Below are 21,139 nucleotides of genomic sequence, written 5' to 3'. Positions count from 1 at the left end.
TCAGTGGTTCGAGACCAGGCTGGACAACATGGTGAAACCCCATCTCTACTAAAAATACACAAAATTAGCCAGGCATGGTGGTGCGTGCCTGTAGTCCCAACTACTCGGGAGGCTGAGGCACAAGAATTGTTTAGCCTGGGAGGTGGAGGTTGCAGTGAGTCAAGATCACGCCACTGCACTCCAGCCTGGGCGACAGAGCGAGACTCCGTCTCAGGGGGAAAAAAAGGACAAAAATCTCAACTCTTCAGAAATCTGAGGTGTGATGATAAATGTTTCTTTGAGTAAAGTGATAGACTGAAAATAGTTTTCTCTCCAAAAAATTAAGGTCACTAAAAAGTTTCCTGTGGTAGTAAGTTTTTTTCCTTTTCTGTCTTGATAAACATTAAAATAAGTAATTCCAGATTACTAACATGTCACAGAACATGTATATTTTCCAATCAGCTTGTGCTTGAAGCAAGCTGTGACTTCGTTTTATGAGAAGTCCAGGTGCTACAGAGGCAGCCTTATTAACCAAAGGCCTTTGAAAAGATGGCACCAGGTTGCAGCAGTTTCAACAAGCTTACCGATTGTTTTAGTTTAGTGACATCTAGTGGTAGAAGTGTTGTTAAACACAGGACTGCTATAAATTTAATTACACTAAAGGAAGACCATCTTATTTAAAAAACGGCAAAATATCAGAAAGACCTATGGTATTTATTATTAATTTGCCTTTGGCCCATATAACTGTTAACTCTCTGTTGCACTTATATTTTTCCTTCTCTTATGGCTGATAAAAATTAATTTTGATACAACATAAGATTTACTGAAATAAAAGACACTGATACTTTAAGTTAGAGAAAAGCCCTCAATTAAAAAAGATTGAAGAGCAGGCCAGGCACGGTGGCTCACGTCTGTAATCCCAGCACTTTGGGAGGCAGAAGCAGGCAGATCACGAGGTCAGGAGATACAGAAAGTAGCCGAGCGTGGTGGCAGGCACCTGTAGTCCCAGCTACTTGGGAGGCTGAGGCGGGAGAATGGCGTGAACCCAGGAGGCGGAGCTTGCAGTGAGCTGAGATCACGCTATTGCACTCCAGCCTGAGCAACAGAGAGACTCTGTCTCAAAAAAAAAAAAAAAAAGACTGAAGAGCAAAGCAATCCCAATTGTCACCTGTTCCAAAAATTCTGCAAATCAAAACAGACTTTTTATTCATAAATATTTACTTACTGATACTTTCATACACTGCTAAAAAATGTTTAGAAACAGGATTACAGACAAGATGTGGTAGCTCATACCTGTAATCCCAGCACTTTGTGAGGCTGAGGTGGACGGATCATGAGGTCAGGAGTTTGAGACCAGCCTGGCCAACATGGTGAAACCCCGTCTCCACTAAAAATACAAAAATTAGCTGGGTGTGGTGGTGGGCACCTATAATGCCAGCTACTCAGGAGGCTGAGGCAGGAGAATCACTTGAACCCAGGAGGCGGAGGTTGCAGTGAGCTGAGATTACACCATGACACTCCAGCCTGGGCTGGACTCCGTCTCAAAAAAAAAAAAACATGATTACTAACTTTTGCTGATGATTTTCACCAGTTTGTAGAAGCAAATTATTATCTATCCAAACTCATTCTTTAAAATGTCACTTTGCATTTCACTGGCTTTCTGTGAAACTGAATGTTGGTGGAAAAAATATTTAAACATTATTAAATACCTATGACTGTGTTGTTGCTCTTGTTTCAGAGACAGGGTCTCACTCTGTTGCCCATGCTGGAGTGCCACGGTATGACTGGAGCTCACTGTAGCCTCAAACTCCTGGAATCAAGAGAGCTTCCCATCTCAGCCTCCTAAGTAGCTGGGACTATAGGACTACCAGCACATGCTACCATGCCCAGCTAATTTCCAATATTTTTGTAGAAATGAGGTCTATGTTGTCCAGGCTGGTCTCAAACTCCTGGCCTCAAGCAATCCTCCTGCCTCACCTTTCCAAAGTGCTATGATCACAGGCATGGGCCACTGCACCAGGCCAACTCTGACAGTTTTAAGATTCCTCTACAGGCCGGGCACAGTGGCTCACGCCTGTAATCCCAGCACTTTCGGAGGCCGAGGCAGGCGGATCACCTGAGGTCAGGAATTCGAGACCAGCCTGGCCAACATGGTAAAACATCATCTCTACAAAAAAATACAAAAATTAGCCGGGCATGGTGGCAGGCACCTGTAATCCCAGCTATTCAGAAGGCTGAGTCAGAAGCATTGGTTGAACCCATGAGGGAGAGGTTGCAGTGAGCCAAGATGGCACCACTGCACTCCAGCCTGGGCAACAGAGACTCCAGCTCAAAAAAAAAAAAAAAGAAAAGAAAAGAAAATCAAAGTAGTATATCCCAAATACAAACTTGGTTAATAATTTTTTTTTTTTTTTTTTGAGACAGTCTCACTCTGTCACCCAGGCTGGATGCGGTGATGCAATCTCAGCTCACTGCAACCTCCGCCTCCTGCTTTCAAGTGATCGTCCCACCTCAGCCTCCCCAGTAGCTGATTACAGCTGTGCACCACCATGCCCAGCTAATTTTTTTGTTTTTAGTGGAGACGGGGTTTCACCATGTTGGCCAGGCTGGTCTCATAAACTCCTGACCTCAAGTGATCCACCCACTTCAGCCTCCTAAAGTGCTGGGATTACAGGCATGAACTACCACGCCCGACCTGGTTAAGAATTCTTTTTGGCATCTTTTTTTTTTTTTTTTTTTTGAGACAGGGTCTCATTCTGCCGCCCAGGCTGGAGTACAGTGCTATGAAAACAGCTCGACCTCCCAGGGTCAAGCGATCCTCCCACCTCAGCCTCCCAAGTAGCTGGGAGTACAGGTGTGCACCACCACAACCAGCTAAACTTTTTTTTTTTTTTTTGGTAGTACAGACAGGGTCTCACCATGTTGTTCAGGCTGGTCTCGAACTCCTGGGCTCAAGTAATCCTGCCACCTCGGCCTCCCAAACTGCTGGAATTAGAGGCATGAGCCACTATGACTGAACAGCATCTTTTAATTATATGTTTTTAAATATGTATAGAAGACTTTTAAACTAAGAATACCCTCGGCTGGGTGCAGAGGCTTACGCCTGTAATCCCAGCATTTTGGAGGCTGAGGCAGGCGGATCACGAGGTCAGGAGATGGAAACCATCCTGGCTAACACAGTGAAACCCCATCTCTACTAAAAATACAAAAAAAATCAGCCAGACATGGTGGCGGGCGCCTGTAGTCCCAGCTACTCGGGAGGTTGAGGCAGGAGAATGGCGTGAACCCGGGAGGCGGAGATTGAAGTGAGCCGAGATTGCACCACCGCACTCCAGCCTGGGCGACCGAGTGAGACTTCTCAAAAAAAAAAAAAAAAAAAAAAGAATACCCTCTGTGACCCTGCCTTCTCTATGTGGCTACCTGCTATTCATCCCTCAAAGCTCAGCTCAATGTCACTTCCTCTGGGAAGCCCGCCCCAAATTCCCAGGCCAAATTAATAATTATCTCCTCCATGTTTATCTCCTCTTTGGGACATGAGGCCAGTATTACTAATACGATAATATCATGAGTACTTGCCTGTCTAAATCACCCACAAAACAATAAGGTCCTAAAGGGCAGCAACTATGTCTTCTATTTTTTGTATCTGCACTGTCTGACCACATCAGGCACTTAGCAGGTGTTTATCAATATGTTGCAGAAATGAATGACCAATTAAAGGCTGCTGGCAGGAGGCTCTGAAAATGGAAAAAGTGGTATCAGACAGAAAAATATGCATTAAAAAGCATTTTTTAAAGGATTTCTGCTTCTGCCTATGAAGGATGAACTGCTATTATGCGGTAATAAACAACTAGAACACCAGACAAAAATACAGAAACACTAATTTCTGATATTGTATAACAGGCAGCACAGGGCTTTGATCCCTGATAGAAGGAAAACAAGCCCTACCATTTTCCCAGCTTATTACCTAAAGGCAGTTTCCAAGAGGCAGACCCGGGAGGTGGCTTGGTCAGTACAGGCTGCTACAACAAGAACACCATCAACTGGATGGCTTAAACAATATACATTTATTTCTCACAGTTCTGGAGGCTGGGAAGTACAAGACTTAGGTGCTGGCAGATTTGGTATTTGGTGAGGGCACTCTTCCTGGTTTGCAAATGGCTGTCTTCTCCTTGTGTCCTCACATGGCTAAGAACAGAGCGAGGAAGCAACCTCCCTCCTGCTCTTCGTGTAAGGATGTGACTCCCAAGATATGAGGGCTCCACCCTCATGACCAAATCCCTTCCCAAGGCCCATGTCCTAATACAGCACACTGGGGATTACAATTTCAACCTGTGAATTGGGGGGAGACAAAATCATTCAGTCCATAGCAGGATGGACATCAAAAAAAGCCTAGCAGCCAGCCGAGCATGGTGGCTCACGCCTGTAATCCCAGAACTTTGGCAGGCCGAGGCAGGCACATCACGAGGTCAGGAGATCGAGACCATCCGGGCTAACACGGTGAAACCCTGTCTCTACTAAAAATACAAAAAAATTAGCCAGGCGCGGTGGCGGGCACCTGTAGTCCCAGCTACTCAGGAGGCTAAGGCAGGAGAATGGCGTGAACCCGGGAGGCAGAGCTTGCAGTGAGCCAAGATAGCACCACTGAACTCCAGCCTGGGCAACAGAGCGAGATTCCACATCCAGAAAAAAAAAGGCTAGCAGCCTCACTGAGTTAGAGAAAGAGCAAAGTTTGCAGAAACTAAAGTGGGCAGGATTTACACAGCAGAATATGGGAGAGAAGGGGGCAGTCTTTAGATCTGCACAGGATACCCTTAAATCTCTGAAAACATCATCTGCAAATTTGCAAGGTGAAATTCCAGAGACTGGAGAAACAGCTAGAGAGAAGCAGTAGGCCAAACACTTTCTGAAGAGCTCATGTTCCCACTAGCCACCGTGGAGAGACTTCATAATACACAAGGCAACAGGTAGAGTATTCAGAAGGATTTCACCTTAGTAGTGAGGCTAAATTAAACTAGGCAAAGACTGCACTAGATGAGCCCTAACGATATTTAAAAGAAAGCATGGGAAGGGTCCCAGTGACTACAAGTAACTTAACCATATGCGTATGCCAGAATAAAGTCTGATATCCTTAAAGGAATAAAACAAAATCCAGGCCAGGTGTGGTGGTGCATGCCTGTAATCCCAACACTTTCGTGGACTGAAGCAGGTGGATTGCTTCAGCCCAGGGGGGTTGAGGCTGCAGTGAGCCATGGTGATACCACTGCACTCTAGCCTGGGCAACAGAGCGAGGTCCTGTCTCTAAAAGAAAAAAAAATTTAGTAAAGTAAATTTTAAAATAAACGCACTCTAATCCCAGCACTTTAGGAGGCTCAGGCAGGTGGATCACCTGAGGTTAGGAGTTCGAGACCAGCCTGGCCAACATGGCTAAACCCCGTCTCTACTAAAAGTACAGAAATTAGCTGGGTGTGATGGTGGGTGGCTATAATCCCAGCTACTCAGGAGACTAAGACACGAGAATTGCTTGAACCCCGGAGGCAGAGGTTGCAGTGAGCTGCAACTGTGCCACTGCACTCCAGCCTGGGCGACAAGGGCGAAACTCCCTCTCAAAAATAAAATAAAAATAAAATAAAATAAAATAAAATAAAAGTACTCATATGTTCAAAAAGTAGAGGAAAACATAAGCATGATAAGCAGACAGATCAAAGACATTTAAGGGGGAGAATCTAAAGCTGAAAAATACAGCATCTGAAATTAAAAACACCTTGGATGAGATTAAAAGCAGTACAGACATGACAGAAAAAAAGACCACTGAACATGGAAACACAGCAGTAAAAATTATTCAAAGAAAGAACAGAAAGGAAAAAACTAAAAATAAAAATTGAAAGGCGTGTCAGTGACCTGTGAGAAAATATCAAGTGGTCTAACATAGAATTGGAGTCCCACAAAAAGCAGGTGGTGGGAACAGAAAAATATTGGACGACATAATAACCACAGTATTTGATTAAAAGTACAAACCTGTGGATCAAAGAACATAGAGAACACATTAGTGTGAACTTATCATTTTCAATATATAGGAAATATACGCCAGGCATGGTGGCTCACACCTGTAATCCCAACACTTTGGGAGGCTGAGGTGGATGGATCGCTTGCGCCCAGGAGTTTGAGACTAGCCTAGGCAACAATGGGAAACCCCATCTCTATAAAAAATACAAAAAGATTAGCTGGGCTTGGTGGCATGCACCTGCAGTCCCAGCTACTTGGGAGGCTGAGGTAGGAGGATTCCTTGAGCCTAGGAGGTCAAAGCTGCAGTGAGCCATGACTGTGCCACTGCACTCCAGCCAGGGTGAAAGGGCAAGATCGTGTTGTCAAATATATGAACATATAAAAATAAACATAGGTATAAATGTGTGGGTGTGTATCTATGGATTCCCTAGCTAAATCTTCTGAGAAGGTCTGGAAATGGATTCTAAATACGACCCTCCATTAAAAGAACCAGGGTTCCTTTAAGAAATGCCTGATTCTAGAGCTGGGGCATGGAAGAACAAGGTAAGTCTGGAACATTATATTGTGCCAGAAAATAAAGATATTTTCAAAGAATAAGGGGAATATGTTAAAAGGACACAGTAAGTTAGATTGAAGATGCTGTCACTGGCCAATTTTGGAACATTTTGAGATTGAAAAGAAATAATGATAATAACAGATTACGTACAACTCATTGGATAAAATAGGAGTTGACTGTTCCACACTGATTTGAATAAATAAACGGGGAGATGAGAAACCTATTCCTTCCAGTAGAATATAAACTAATAAATGTAGAAGGAATGAAAAAATTAGAAAACAGTTATTTGGTAGCCATCACAGCATAATTAATTCAAGCAAGAATCATCAATAGATATGATAACTAATGAAATAAAGGTAGATTAAAAAATGAGATTTCATGGAGTCTCACAATATCTCTTCAAAAACTTAGTAATTACACCAAAAAAATGACTTTATAACAAAAGTGGGCAAACAAAATGTTCAGATAGATAAAAACAGGACTTTTTTCCAGCTGACCTATACTGCAAGATATGCTAAAAGAAGTCCTTTAAACTAAAAATAAATGACATCAAATAGAAACTGGAGAAGGGGATTAGGAATTCTGGAAATGTTAACTATGTGGGTAAACATCACATTCTATATATAGTTATTTTCTTCTCTTAATCTCTTCAAAAGATACATTATTGTTTAAAACAAAAACGGGTATGTGTGTGTGTGTCTGTGTGTGTAAAACCACTATGGGATTTCTAACATATGTAGATGCAATATACATGAAAGCAATAGCACAAAGAAGTGAAGGTGGGCCAAGCGTGGTGGCTCATGCCTGTAATCCCAGCCTTTTTGGAGGCTGAGGCAGGCAGATCACCTGAGGTCAGGAGTTCGAGACCAGCCTGACCAACATGGAGAAACCCTATCTCTACTAAAAATTAAAAAAATTAGGCATAGTGACACATACTTGTAGTTTCAGCTACTCGGGAGGCTGAGGCACAAGAATCACTTGAACTGGAGAGGCAGAGGTTGTAGTGAGCTGAGATTGTGCCAGTGCACTGCCTCCTGGGCCACAGAGCAAGACTTTTTCTTTAAAAAAAAAAAAAAAAACAAAAGAAGTTGGGGGGTGAATGAAACCACACCATTGAAAGGTTCCTACATTTTACATGAAGTGATACAATAGTAATTCTAAATGAACTATGATAAACGAAGACTATATTGTAACCTCAAGAGCAACCACTAAAAAATAACGCAAAGGAGTATAACTTAAAAAGCCAAAAAAGAAACTAAAATGGAATACGTACTAAAAAAAAAAAAATGAAATTGATCCAAAGGAAGGAGGAAAGGAGTATGAAAGTAACCAAAAGCACACAGCACAAATAGAAAATGAAGAGAAAGGCCAGGCGCAGTGGCTCATGCCTGTAATCCCAGCACTTTGGGAGGCCAACGTGGGTGGATCACAAGGTCAGGAGATCAAGGCCATCCTGGCTAACATGGTGAAACCCCGTCTCTACTAAAAATACAAAATTAGCCGGGCAGGGTGGCGGGCACCTGTAGTCCCAGCCACTCGGGAGGCTGAGGCAGGAGAATGGCGTGAACTCGGGAGGCGGAGCTGGTAGTGAGCTGAGATCATGCCACTGCACTCCAGCCTGGGCGACAGAGCGAGACTGTGTCTCAAAAAAAGAAAAAAAAAAAAAAAGAAAAAGAAAAGAAAGAAAATGAAGAGCAAAATGGGAGACCTAAATCCAACCATATCAATTTACACACTAATTAAAAGGCAGACTATCAGCCTAGATATAAAACCAAGACCCTACTATATGCTGTCCACGAGATGCCTTTTAAATATAAAGACATAAATCGATAAAAATAAGTAAAGAATAGTAAAATGTATACTATGCAAATACTAAGTGTAAGAAAGCTAGAGTGGCTATATTGATACAAGACAAATTAGACTACAAGACAGGGGTAATAACACATCGATAGGACATTTTCATAAAGATGGATCAATATAATAATCATTAATGCATATATGCCTAATAACAGACTTTCAAAACATACAAAGTAGAAACCAATGGAATAAACGGAATAGACAAATTAACAAAAATGGCTGGATATTTGAATACCTCTCTTTCATTAAGTGATCAAATTAATGAAATAAATCGATACAGACAGACAAGATTTGATGATCACCCTTTCTTGACCTAATTGATATTTATAGAACACTACACCCATTAACTACAGAACACATTCTTTTCAAGTGCACATTACTCGCCTAAGAAGATTCAGTATTTGTTGAATAAATAAAATGAATAAATACATAATACACAAGCGGAAGATGGAACATGCTGAATTTAAAGTAACTGTATGGGCCGGGCGCGGTGGTTCAAGCCTGTAATTCCAGCACTTTGGGAGGCCGAGACGGGTGGATCACGAGGTCAGGAGATCGAGACCATCCTGGCTAACACGGTAAAACCCCATCTCTACTAAAAAAAATACAAAAAACTAGCCGGGCGAGGTGGCGGGCGCCTGTAGTCCCAGCTACTCAGGAGGCTGAGGCGGGAGAATGGCGTAAACCCGGGAGGCGGAGCTTGCAGTGAGCTGAGATTCGGCCACTGCACTCCAGCCCGGGCAACAAAGCAAGACTCCGTCTCAAAAAAAAAAATAAATAAATAAAGTGACTGTATGGACAAACAGAACGAGTCATTGGACAAACAGAACAAGAAGTTGCAGCTGGCCAGGTGCAGTGGCTCACACCTGTAATCTCAGTGTTCTGGGAGGCCAGGGTGGGAGGTTTGCTTGAGCCCAGGAGCTTGAGACCAGCTTGGACAACAAAGTGACACCCCATCTCTAAATTAAAAAAAAAAAAAAAAAATTAGCCAGGTGTGCCACATCTGTGGTCCCAGCTCCTTGGGAGGCTGAGGTGGGAAGATCACTTGTACCTGGGAGGTCAAGGCTGCAGGGAACTATGATCGTGCCACTGCACTCCAGCTTGGATAACAGATCAAGATCCCATCTCAAAAAAAAAAAGAAGAAAAAAGGAAAAGAAAAAAAAGTTGAAGTTGATGACAGAGACTTATGATCATCTTGATGTCTATATTTCAGAATACTTAAAGCTCCTTAGAATCTTGGTTTTCCAAAAGAACACTAGGCAAAATGCTGTGCAGAGAGGAATAGAGACTAATGAATAGATTTAAAAAAACAAGAAAAACAGAATACCATTGGGTGGGGAGGTATCACAAGCTAAAGGAAGGGAGTTTTAACAAGTGGGATGGAAATCTGTGTTAAATATGGAAAAGAGGAGGAGGATGTGAACTGAGAAAATAACTTCATGCATGAAAAGAAAACACTAGTAATCCTCCAAAGCAGCAAATATGGATGAAACTATATATATGAGAGCCTATCCAGGGGAACTTCCCAAATGGCAGAGGTATCAAGGATGCAGGGACAGCATGTAGCAGCCATGGAGTCAGTGAGTTTAGCAGAAGAAATGAGAAAAGAGAAAGCACGGTAGCCAGGAGGGCAACTAAATCGAAAGGAAGTGTTTGTCTCGTTTTTAAGATGGGAAAAGCTATATATTCCAACAAGAGGAAAGAGGTCCACTAAGCTGGTTGCTAGACCCAAAAAAAAAAACAGTAACAAAAAAAGGCAGGAGCAAAGTCCCAGCAAATGGAAAGAGTGAAACAGAATGGCATTAAGTTTCAGAGAAAGGCATGGATACCCTCTCTGAGATATAATGGAAAGAAACAAGAATGGATGCAGGCACACAGAGATTTATGGGAGTGAGGGGGAAAATGAGGGTGTTCTGGTGAGACAGCTTCACTTTCTCAATCGGTTGAAAGCAACCATTCACCTAGTACTTCCCCGTCTTCTGAGTAAGGCTAACTCAATGCTGGTAAACAGCTATGTTTATTCTTGTTTTTGTTTTTACACACAACTCACACTTCTCTGAATAGCCATGATTAACAGCTTAACTGAAGAGCTATTACAAATACAAATCTATAAAGTAATCAGGAATAAGTCATCAATCTTTCCGACATTTGGGGGAAAATAGGATTACCCCTGGGTTTAGAGATGCCCTTTAAGCCATCCAGAGAAGACTGTGGCTCTGATTAAGATCCATTTTCTTGTCCCCTCCTTTGGCTGCCATTTTCCAATGCAATGATAAGGTCTGACAGCTGGTAGAGGCAGACATCTGATGAATGCAAAGACTTTTATTTGTCCAGATGATAGAAGAATGTGAAGAAACTGGTCATTTGAAACCTAGCTTCATCATGCTCTCCTTATTTATTGCCCTTTTTCCATTGCTTCATTCTCCCCTAGCTACACTTTCAAGCTCTAATTCTCAATGTTCCGTGTGATTTGAAAGCTTTCACTGCTGTTCCATGAGATTTCGCTCCACTATGAAAGCCCCAGGCTCTTTTTAATGATCAAAATCTACTTCACATGCATCATGTTCTTAACCAAACACCAAACTCCCAATAAAGTTGCTTAGTATCATTTCAGTATCTACACTGTATATGTTTGATCATCCTTGTTACTAACAAAGACAGTCTCTTCCCTAGGCAGCAAGACAATCTCTTATGTTGTACCCAAGGTCAGTAACAAAAATGATAGCTCAGTTGCAAAGAATGTCACATGCACGCATGTGTGTAAATATGCATATATTCATCTACTAAGAGTCAACAGAATAATTATTTTTGTAACTTTTATATATAAAACATCAACAATATTACTTTTGCAAATATTTCCTTTCTATGGAATGACATACAATAGAGCGGGATTCATTAAAAAATATAAGTGGTTGAATTTCAAGTAAGAAATCTATACAGGGTTTGTTAACTTCTTGGAATCTTGCTAACTTACATCAAATCTACTATTTTGTCTTTGTGTTCTGTCACAGCCATTTGTGGCTACTTTCTAATTTTCTAATCTTTAATTTCCTATAAAATGCTTTACATGTCAAAATAAATTACTGATTCAGACATTGCTATGAAAAACAGAAATCCCTTTGATCAAAAAAAGGAACAGATATTTGGATTATGGAGCATAAATTATACTCTGGTATATTTATGCAAAAGGGTTAAGGCCAAAGAATCTGCTTGCTTATTAAAAATGCAAACATTACCTCAGTCATACAAATAGCCCCAAACTCGCCCAGCCACTGCCTCTGCAGATCACCCACCAGCATTAGCATTACATCATATGACATTATGAAACAATAGTGAACTCTGTGTAATACTTGAATATATTGTTTTGAAAGAATAAACTGTCATTAAGTTGAATAAAAGCTTTCTGAAATCAAACCTGGGGGGTACAGCCTTCACTGTGTGGCCTTTTTACTATTTTGAGGAATGGCCTCATCCTGAAAGCAGGAAAGGGGGAAAAAGAGATCAGAGTATAAAGGCGACAGTGATGTGTGGCCCCTGAAGCAGCTCAGGAGGCAGAGGGCAGGGCTTTTAATTATCAGGCAGAACAATGTCAAAGCAGGAGGCTCTGCAACAAATGCTGCACCTAAAAACCCAAACAACCTCATACCCACCACGCTAGTTCCTGTATATCCTAGTGATTTCTATAATGGGCTTTGCTGGAATTGGAAACGAAGTCTCATTCTATGCCCTGATGCAATCTTAAAATGTGCTATCACTTACAGCCATGTGACTTCAAGCAATTAATTGAAGCTATCTAGGCCTCAATATTTTAATCTATAGGCCGGGCGCGGTGGCTCAAGCCTGTAATCCCAGCACTTTGGGAGGCCGAGACGGGTGGATCACGAGGTCAGGAGATCGAGACCATCCTGGTTAACACGGTGAAACCCCGTCTCTATTAAGAAATACAAAAAACTAGCCAGGCGAGGTGGCGGGCGCCTGTAGTCCCAGCTACTCGGGAGGCTGAGGCCGGAGAATGGCGTAAACCCGGGAGGCGGAGCTTGCAGTGAGCTGAGATCCGGCCACTGCACTCCAGCCTGGGTGACAGAGCGAGACTCCGTCTCAAAAAAAAAAAAAAAAAAAATTTTAAGCTATAAAAATGGAAAGAACAATAGCTATTATGTAGAAGCATGGGGGATAAGATACTATTATCATAATTACACTTATCATTCCCACCCCCTTTGCCTATCTTTCCTAATCACTGCCCAAGATGTTTCGTCTTCACAAGTGAAACATGAGCATTGCCTTAAATGCTCACTGGCTTTTTGCTTGCTGTAGTCTGGCCACAGCCACATGTTGTCATTTCTAGATTCATGCCATTCTCATCAAGTGGGGGTGCAGTGAGAGGATGAATTATAGAAACTATTTTCTATAGTATTTTTTAAAACTTGGGCCAGGCATGGTGGCTCATGCCTGTAGTCTCAGCACTTTGGGAGGCTAAGGTAGGAGGCGCACTGGAGTCCAGGAGCTTGAGACCAACATGGGCAACATAGTGAGACCCTGTCTCTACAAAAAAAAAAAAATGCATTTTAATTAGTCGGGTGTGGTGGTGCACACTGTAGTCCCAGCTACTCTGGAAGTTGAGGTGGGAGGATCACTTGAGCCCAGGAGGTTGAGGCTGCAGTGAGCTATGATCTCATCTCTACCTTCCTTAACCAAATCCCAGATAACCTCTTCCTATAACCTGCTCCTTACTAGCCTTCCTCCTTCCTACACCTATTCTCAATGTTCTTAATAACCAAGGCTCAAGGAGGTGGAAAAACAAAGCCAGACAACCTAATAGTTGGTGGCAAAGTCCCAGTTAAAACTCATTTATCAATGAAACCAGGTCCAGTTGCATTGCATTAACTGTATCACATTAATTATTCACTTTTAGGGCACTCGGTGATGATTTATTTATTTTGAGACAGAGTCTTGCTTTGTTGCCCACACTGGAGTGCAGTGATGCAATGTTGGCTCACTGCAAGCTCCACCTCTCGGGCTCAAGCGATACTCCCACCTCAGCCTCCTGAGTAGCTGGAACTACAGGTGCCCACCACCATGCCCAGCTAAGTTTTGTATTTTTTGTAGAGACAGTGTTTTGCCATGTTGGCCAGGCTAGTCTCAAACTCCTGTGCTCAGGTGATCCAACCGCCTCGGCCTTTCAAAGAGCTAGGATTATAGGCATGAGCCACCATGCCCAGCCCTCAGTGATGACTTCAAATCTGAGGTTAGCTTCCCTTAACACCAAGTCTTCTCCTACATATTTCCCCTACTAGTGATTATCATAAAACGAATTACAGTTAATCCTTGAACAACATGGGTCTCAACCCCATGGGTCCACTTATACATGGATTTTCTTCTGCCTCTGCCACCCCTAAGACAGCAAAACTAACCCCTCCTTTTCCTCCTTCTCAGCCTACTCAACGTGAAGACAATGATGAAGATCTTTCTGATGATCCACTTCCACTCAATGAATAGTTAATATACTTTCTCTTCCTTTTAATTTTCTTTTCTTTTCTTTTTTTTTTTTTTTTGGAGACTGAGTCTCACTCTGTCGCCCAGGCATGATCTCAACTCACTGCAACCTCTGCCTCCTGGGTTCAAGCGATTCTTGTGCCTCAGCCTCCCAAGTAGCTGGGACTACAGGTGCATGCCACCACACCCAACTAATTTTTGTATTTTCAGTGGAGATGGGGTGTCAGCATGGTGGCCAGGCTGATCTCGAATCCCTGACCTGAAGTGATCCATCCTCCTCAGCCTCCCAAAGTACTGGGATTACAGGCATGAGCCACTGCGCCTGGCCTTCCTTATAATTTGCTTCATACATTTTCTTTTGTTTAGTTTACTTGATTGTAATAATACAGTATATAATACATATAACATAAAATATGTGTTAATCAACTGTTTCTGCTATCAGTAAGGCCTCTAGCAAACAGAAGGCTATTAGTAGTCAAGTTTTGGGTAAGTTGAAAGTTATATGCAGATTTTTGTGGGTTTTTTTGTGGTTTTTTTCCCCCTGAGATGGAGTTTCACTCTTGTTGCCCAAGCTGGAATGCAACGGCACAATCTCGGCTCACTGCAACCTCCATCTCCCGGTTCTAGCAATTCTCCTGCCTCAGCCTCCCGAGTAGCTGGGATTACAGGCGCGCGCCACCATGCCTGGCTAATTTTTTGTATTTTTAGTAGAAACGGGATTTCACCATGTTGGCCAGTATGGTCTCGATCTCCTGACCTCAGGTGATCCACCCACCTCAGCCTCCCAAACTGCTAGGATTATAGGCCACCATGCCCAGCAGAATTTTTTTTTGAGACAGGATCTCACTCTGTCGCCTAGGCTGAAGTGTACTGACACGACTACTGCTCACTGCACCCTTGACCTCCTGGGCTCAAGCGATCCTCCTATGTCAGCTTCCCAAGTAGCTAGGACGACAGACATGTGCCACCATGCCTAATTTTTTGTATTATCTGTCAAGACAGAGTTTCACTGTATTGCCCAGGCTAGTCTTGAACTCTTGGACTCAAGTGATCCTCCTGCCTCAGCCTCCCAAAGTGCTGGAATTACAGGTGTGAGCCACCATGCCCTACTATTGTTAGCTTCTTTAGAGAATCACATTATTCCTCAAAATCATGAAAACTAAGAAGATGAATAGGCCAGGTGAGGGGGCTCACGCCTGTAATCCCAGTGCTTTGGGAGGCCGAGGCGGGTGGATCACCTGAGGTCAGTAGTTCAAGACTAACCTGACCAACATGGTGAAACCCCATCTCAACTAAAAAAAAAAAAAAAATTTTAGCTTGGCATGGTGGCAGGCGTCTGTAATCCCAGCTACTTCAGGAGGCCGAGACAGGAGAATTGCTTGAACCTGGGAGGCGGAGGTTGCGGTGAGCCAAGATCACGCCATTGCACTCCAGCCTGGGGGACAAGAGCGAAAACTCTGTTTCAAAAAAAAATATATATATATATAAATAAAACATATATATATATATATATATATATATATATATATATATATATATAGTGTTATTTTACATAAAAGTCAGAATGTTTACCAAAGTCTAACCCTGAGGTCTGTAGGGAAGAAATTGAAAGCTTGTGTTTCCTTATCTATGAAACAGATGAAGCACTGGTAAGAATAAGACAATATATGGATCATTTATAAAGCACCATTTGTTTTTGTTTTTTAAATAGTGTGGAACAGTGTAACATAAGATTTGACATCAATGAAGAAGGTTCAAGTTCAACCTCTGTATATGCCAGCTGCCTGATCTCACCCTAATCACTGAAACACGTTTAACGATGTAAGAATTAAAGGGATGATATGTGTATGAGGAGGGACCTCTTAATACAAATAGCTATGTAAATGTAAGATGTTTTACATTGTATTATACCAAGTTAAATAAACCAGGGCCTTATGTTCATTATTTCCTAATCTTTAGTGGGGGTGAGGGAGGAGGGAACTAAAGGACTCTTACAGCAGAAACACCAGTTAATATAAAATCATCTCCACCACTTAATGGAGACACGAAAATAATAAAGTTGTGGCCTTGGTGTCAAAAGGTAACTACCACAATATATGCTAACTGGGTGGGTAATCTCTCTTTTCAAACACACACTCTCACATAAAACAGCCGCCAGGATTAATTACAAGTGTATCAGTAGTGATGGAGATTTTCTCTATGGATCTGAACTAGTCCACCCACTGTCCGGATCACAAATAACAATGAAAATCTTTTCATGGGAATATAACAGGAAAGGGCCATTTTCGACCTCATTCATTCACTTAGTCCCTATCTTATACCACGTTCTATTTCAAGTGCTGGGAATTCAACAGTGAGCAAAAGAGGAAATACCTGCCATCATGGAGCTCACATTCTAGCAGAGAAATATAGACAGTAAACATATTTGCAATAGGTCAATGATAATTAAGGGCTATAGAGAAAAACAGGTAGGGAAAGGTCTGCAATTTTTAATTAGGGAAATCAAGAAAGGCTTCACTGAGAAGATGCCATTTAAACAAAGACCTAAAGGAGATGAGAGAGCAAAATAAATGCATACGTAGAAAGAAAGTAGTAGGGCTACACAAATCTCTCCAGCAAGTTCAGATAAAACAAAATGCAATCCTTTACCTTTCAGAAGGGGCTGGAAGGTTGGAATCTCTTGCAACTTGATGACATCGGGATCGTTGCTGACGTTCCGTGAGGCCTGGGAGCCCTGAGCTACAACCACAATATCATCCATCTTGGCTCTATGCTTGGCTGGTGAAGGAGTCACTGAAAATAAAGTTACACTGCTTAGGAGATGCGTATTAGTTAGGCACCTCTGCCTCACCAAGGCAGTTTTCGGTGTAGTGATTAAAAACAATAATTTTATACAATGTAGCTATCTTGCAGTTGGGGTTGGGGTGGCGGGGATGAATTATAGAAACTATTTTCTATAGTATTTTTAAAAACTCAGGCTGGAGCCAGGCACGGTGGCTCATGCCTGTGATCTTAGCACTTTGGGAGGCCAAGGCGAGCAGATCACCTAAGGTGAGGAGTTTGAGACCAGCCTGGCCAACATGGCGAAACCCTGTCTCTACTAAAAATACAAAAATTAACAGGGCATGGTGGCGGGTGCCTGTAATTCCAGCTACTCAGGAGGCTAAGGCAGGAGAATCATTTGAGCCCAAGAGGCAGAGGTTGGGGTGTGGTAAGATCACGCCACTGCACTCGAGCCTGGGCAACAGAGCGAGACTCTGTTGCGGGAAAAAAAAAAAAAACACCACCTCGGGCTGGGCGTGGTGGCTCATGCCTGTAATCTCAGCACTTTGAGAGGCTGAGGTAGGAGGATCACCAGCGTCCAGGAGTTCAAGACCAACCATAGTGAGACCCTGTCTCTACAAAAAAAAAAAAAAAAAAAAAATTCTTTTAATTAGTCAGATGTGGTGGTGCACACTATAGTTCCAGCGACTCAGGAAGCTGGGATGGATCACTTGAGCCCAGGAGGTCAAGACCGCAGTGAGCCATAATCACACCACTTCATGGGTAAGAGAACGACAGTCTCAAAAAACAAAACAAAACAACAACAACAACGAAAACCCTCAGACATTACAGGAATTTATTTTATTTTGATGCAGAGCCTCACTCTGTTGCCAGGCTGGAGTACAGTGGTGCAATCGCCGCTTACTGCAACCTCCGCCTCCTGGGTTCGAGTAATTCTCCTGCCTCAGCTTCCTGAGTAGCTGGGACTATAGGCACATGCCACCACACCCGATTAATTTTTGTATTTTTAGTAGAGGTGGGGTTTCACCATATTGGCCAGGCTGGTCTCAAACTCCTGACCTCGTGATACAACCGCCTTGGCCTCCCAAAGTGCTGGGATTACGGGTGTGAGCCACCGCACCTGGCCCATTACGGGATTATATAACATGAATAAACTTCTTTCGTAACTAAACGTTTTCTTTTTCAGCACATAAAAGTATAGGCAGATTGTTTTCATTTTCTCCTTCTTTAATTATCCTGATATCTTGACATATATATATATCCCTATTTCTAAAACGAGAAATAAAGGGTACAAAATTTAACTGGGACTTGCCCAAAGTCAGCAGTGCTAGAAAGTTAGGAAAGGAATTAGAGGTCTCTAAGTTACTGGTACACAAGGCCCATCTCCGCGACACTGGAGTTGCAAAGCTGTCTATCCACCCTACCACATCAAGCCAGCTATGTTAAGTCCAGGAAAACACCCTGGTCTCAACCCCCAAATGACTGGCCTATTCCAGAGGCTTCAGCCTCTTTTTTTTTTTTTTTTTTTAAGTCAATGTGGCTGGGCACGGTGGCTCACGCCTGTAATCCCAGCACTTTGGGAGGCCAAGGCAGGTGGATCACTTGAGGTCAGGAGTTCGAGATTAGCCTGTCCAACATGGTAAAACCTTATCTCGACTAAAAACACAAAAATTATCCAGGCGTGAGGTCCCTGTAATCCCAGCCACTCAGGAGGCTGAGGCATGAAAATTGCTTGAACCCGAGAGGCAGAGGTTGCAGTGAGCCAGGATCATGCCATTGCACTCCAGCCTAGGCAACAGTGAGACTCTGTCCGCCCCCCCCCAAAAAAAAGTTTATTATTTAAACTCCTGGACTCCAGCAATCCTCCCACCTGGGCGTCCTGAGTAGCTAGGACTTCAGCCCCCTCATTCTTAAAATTATAGCATTAGTCCAGGGCAAAAATAGCCAGTAAGTCCATTCTAGGCTGAGGCAAAAATCAGAAATTTGGAGGACAAAGGAGGAGATCAATTCAGGTTCCTTGGGAGAAAGTAATCCATTTGGAGGGAAGTGATTCATATTATAAAGGACTCCCTGGACCAAGAAATCATCCTCTCCCCCAAATATCTTCCAGACTGGGGCATGAATGAATCTTTAAAAGTGTTTTATGCTCTAGAAGGTAATATTCGCAGGCTCATTATAGTCATATCTCAAAGGTTAATCCAGGGATGCCATAGAACTGCTCTGTCTCCTAGAAGCTCGTCCCCAGAAGCTTGGCATTCCCTTTTTTAGAAAAATCTCTGCTGCTTTTATTTCTTTTCAAGAAATATTTCTTTACCTGTTTTGGTAATTTACCTAGCATTTTACAAAAGCCATGCCAGAAATCTTTCCTGCAATAAATTGTGATTCCTCCTTCCCCAGATGCCAGAGCAAAGGGGAGTTCGAAACATTCCAGCTAGCCTCTACTACCTTATCTGTAAAATGGGATTACTGCAAAAATTCTATGTAAATGTATGTAAAGTACTTGGCACAGGGGAATAGGCAAATTCTTTTTTTTTTTTTTTTTTTTTTTTGAGACGGAGTCTCGCTCTGTGGCCCAGGCTGGAGTGCAGTGGCTGGATCTCAGCTCACTGCAAGCTCCGCCTCCCGGGTTTACGCCATTCTCCCGCCTCAGCCTCCTGAGTAGCTGGGACTACAGGCGCCTGCCACCTCACCCGGCTAGTTTTTTGTATTTTTTAGTAGAGACGGGGTTTCACCGTGTTAGCCAGGATGGTCTCGATCTCCTGACCTCCTGATCCGCCCGTCTCGGCCTCCCAAAGTGCTGGGATTACAGGCTGGAGCCACCGCGCCCGGGGGAATAGGCAAATTCTAACACCGGAAATGCGCAAATGCTGCTGGTTCATGGGCAAGCAAGCATATTAAAAAGATGCCACACCGCTTCCCCCCAAAATATGTTTCTGCCCTGCCATAGAGGCAAGAATGTCAGATGTCACAATGATTATATTTCTTACAACAAATATGACACTCTGGGCCTTCCAAGGAAATAGAAAAACGTAGCAAAGCTAATAGACGCTGCCCACCATTCAAAGCTGCCCCAATCCAGTCCCCCAGAATGTAGGTCTGAACTAGTCTTGAAGGTCACACTTCAAAGTGAAACACCCTTAGATCTATTAGCTTGCCTATTTATGAATTACAAATCCTATCAAGAACAGAGAACTTCTAAAATCGGGGACTCTTTTTAGGACCCGGATTAACCAATTTGCATTAGGAACCCCGGAGCTTAGCCAAAGCACTCCCAGCTGTCCTGGCCTGCGTGGGTAACAAAAAAAGCAGCAAATGGTCCTCAATTAAACATCAGCTGTTTTATGTATTGAACACTCACTGTATCGCAAACACAATAATCCTCCCATTCTTGTCTCAAACGCTTAGAGGAATCTAAAATTCATGGACAGGGAACAACAATGGAAAACACCAGAGCCTGCTGTCTGGTCAACCTCTGTAAGATTAGAAAAGGACCAAGACACCTTCTGAGAAGAAAAAGCTGTTTCGGAGACCTCTGCACTCAAGAGTTCAAATAAGTGGACACCTATCACATATCCCTTCAGAAAAGGAACCTCTAACACCCGTTTTTAAGAAACAGCCTGTTCTTAGAGGTCCTATAATCTATCCACCGTGTGAGCCAAATCTCACTACATCAGCCATGAGCACTGAGCCAAAAATTAATTAGGTCGTCTTTTAAACAGTAGGCTGTAGCTGGGAGAAACGGCTGTTTTGAAAATAAATAATGGGCACCGGCGCCCACGCTGGCTTAGCTTGCAGTCACAGGCACTTCCATCAGGGGAATCGAGGCCAGGACAGATGGTGACTTTTTTTTTTCCCCCTAGTAACATGGTGAGGGATTTTTCTGTGCGTTCCCGTCCGCAGTCCCAGACCCCACTAGTCTGGGAGGCAGCCCGCTCTGCAAGCAGACAGGGCGGGCTGGAGGGGGGGTGGGTTAGGACACCGACCTGAGGAGTTCAGATCGTTGGGTCGGCTCTCGGCCTCGGAGCTCTGCTCACTGCCCATGATGCCGGCAGCGGTGGCAGCAGAAGAACGGCGGGCCGGGCGGTCACCGCTCCGGCGGCGGGCGACAGGGCAGGGGCCAGGGACCGGGACGGGGAGGCAAGGCAGAGTCTGGGCGGCGCAGCGAGGCTAATGTGTGGGGCTGACGCGTCCAGCCCACGCAGGGGCCTGGGCGGCGGGGGGAGAGGCCCTATTTGGGGAACAGAAACGCAAGGAGGCGCGGCGCGAATGCACCCGGCTCGCCCTCCTTCTTTCCGGGAGCCCTAAGAGAACCTGCAGATGACACTGGCTTTGCCGCACCTGCGGCCGGCGGGCGGCGCCGCTTTCACTCACTGGTTCACGCGCCGCAAGCTCGCTCCTTCCGGGATGCAGATGGGCGGTGCCGGCTACGCCCGACCGTCAGTTCCGGGTTAGGAGGCCCCGCCCCC

General features: G+C 43.6%; 1 protein-coding gene across 2 annotated transcripts in view; it reads right to left on the bottom strand.

Moving 5' to 3' along the window:
- The window catches only part of BORCS5 (BLOC-1 related complex subunit 5), a 109,394-nt gene extending 88,309 nt beyond the window's left edge, over positions 1–21,085 (bottom strand). The window contains exons 1-2 of one of the 2 annotated variants that reach the window (XM_028828813.2): positions 21,045–21,085; positions 16,539–16,682 (exon numbers count right to left, since the gene is read on the bottom strand). In XM_028828813.2, the coding sequence (XP_028684646.1) occupies positions 16,539–16,682; position 21,045 (145 nt within the window). In that variant the 5' untranslated portion in view covers positions 21,046–21,085. 2 annotated transcript variants of the gene reach the window in all.
- Between the last annotated feature and the right edge of the window lie 54 nt (positions 21,086–21,139).

This window comes from Macaca mulatta, chromosome 11 (genome assembly GCF_049350105.2).
Source record: "Macaca mulatta isolate MMU2019108-1 chromosome 11, T2T-MMU8v2.0, whole genome shotgun sequence".
Lineage (NCBI taxonomy): Eukaryota > Metazoa > Chordata > Mammalia > Primates > Cercopithecidae > Macaca > Macaca mulatta.
This window is presented reverse-complemented; position numbering and strand designations above follow the sequence as displayed.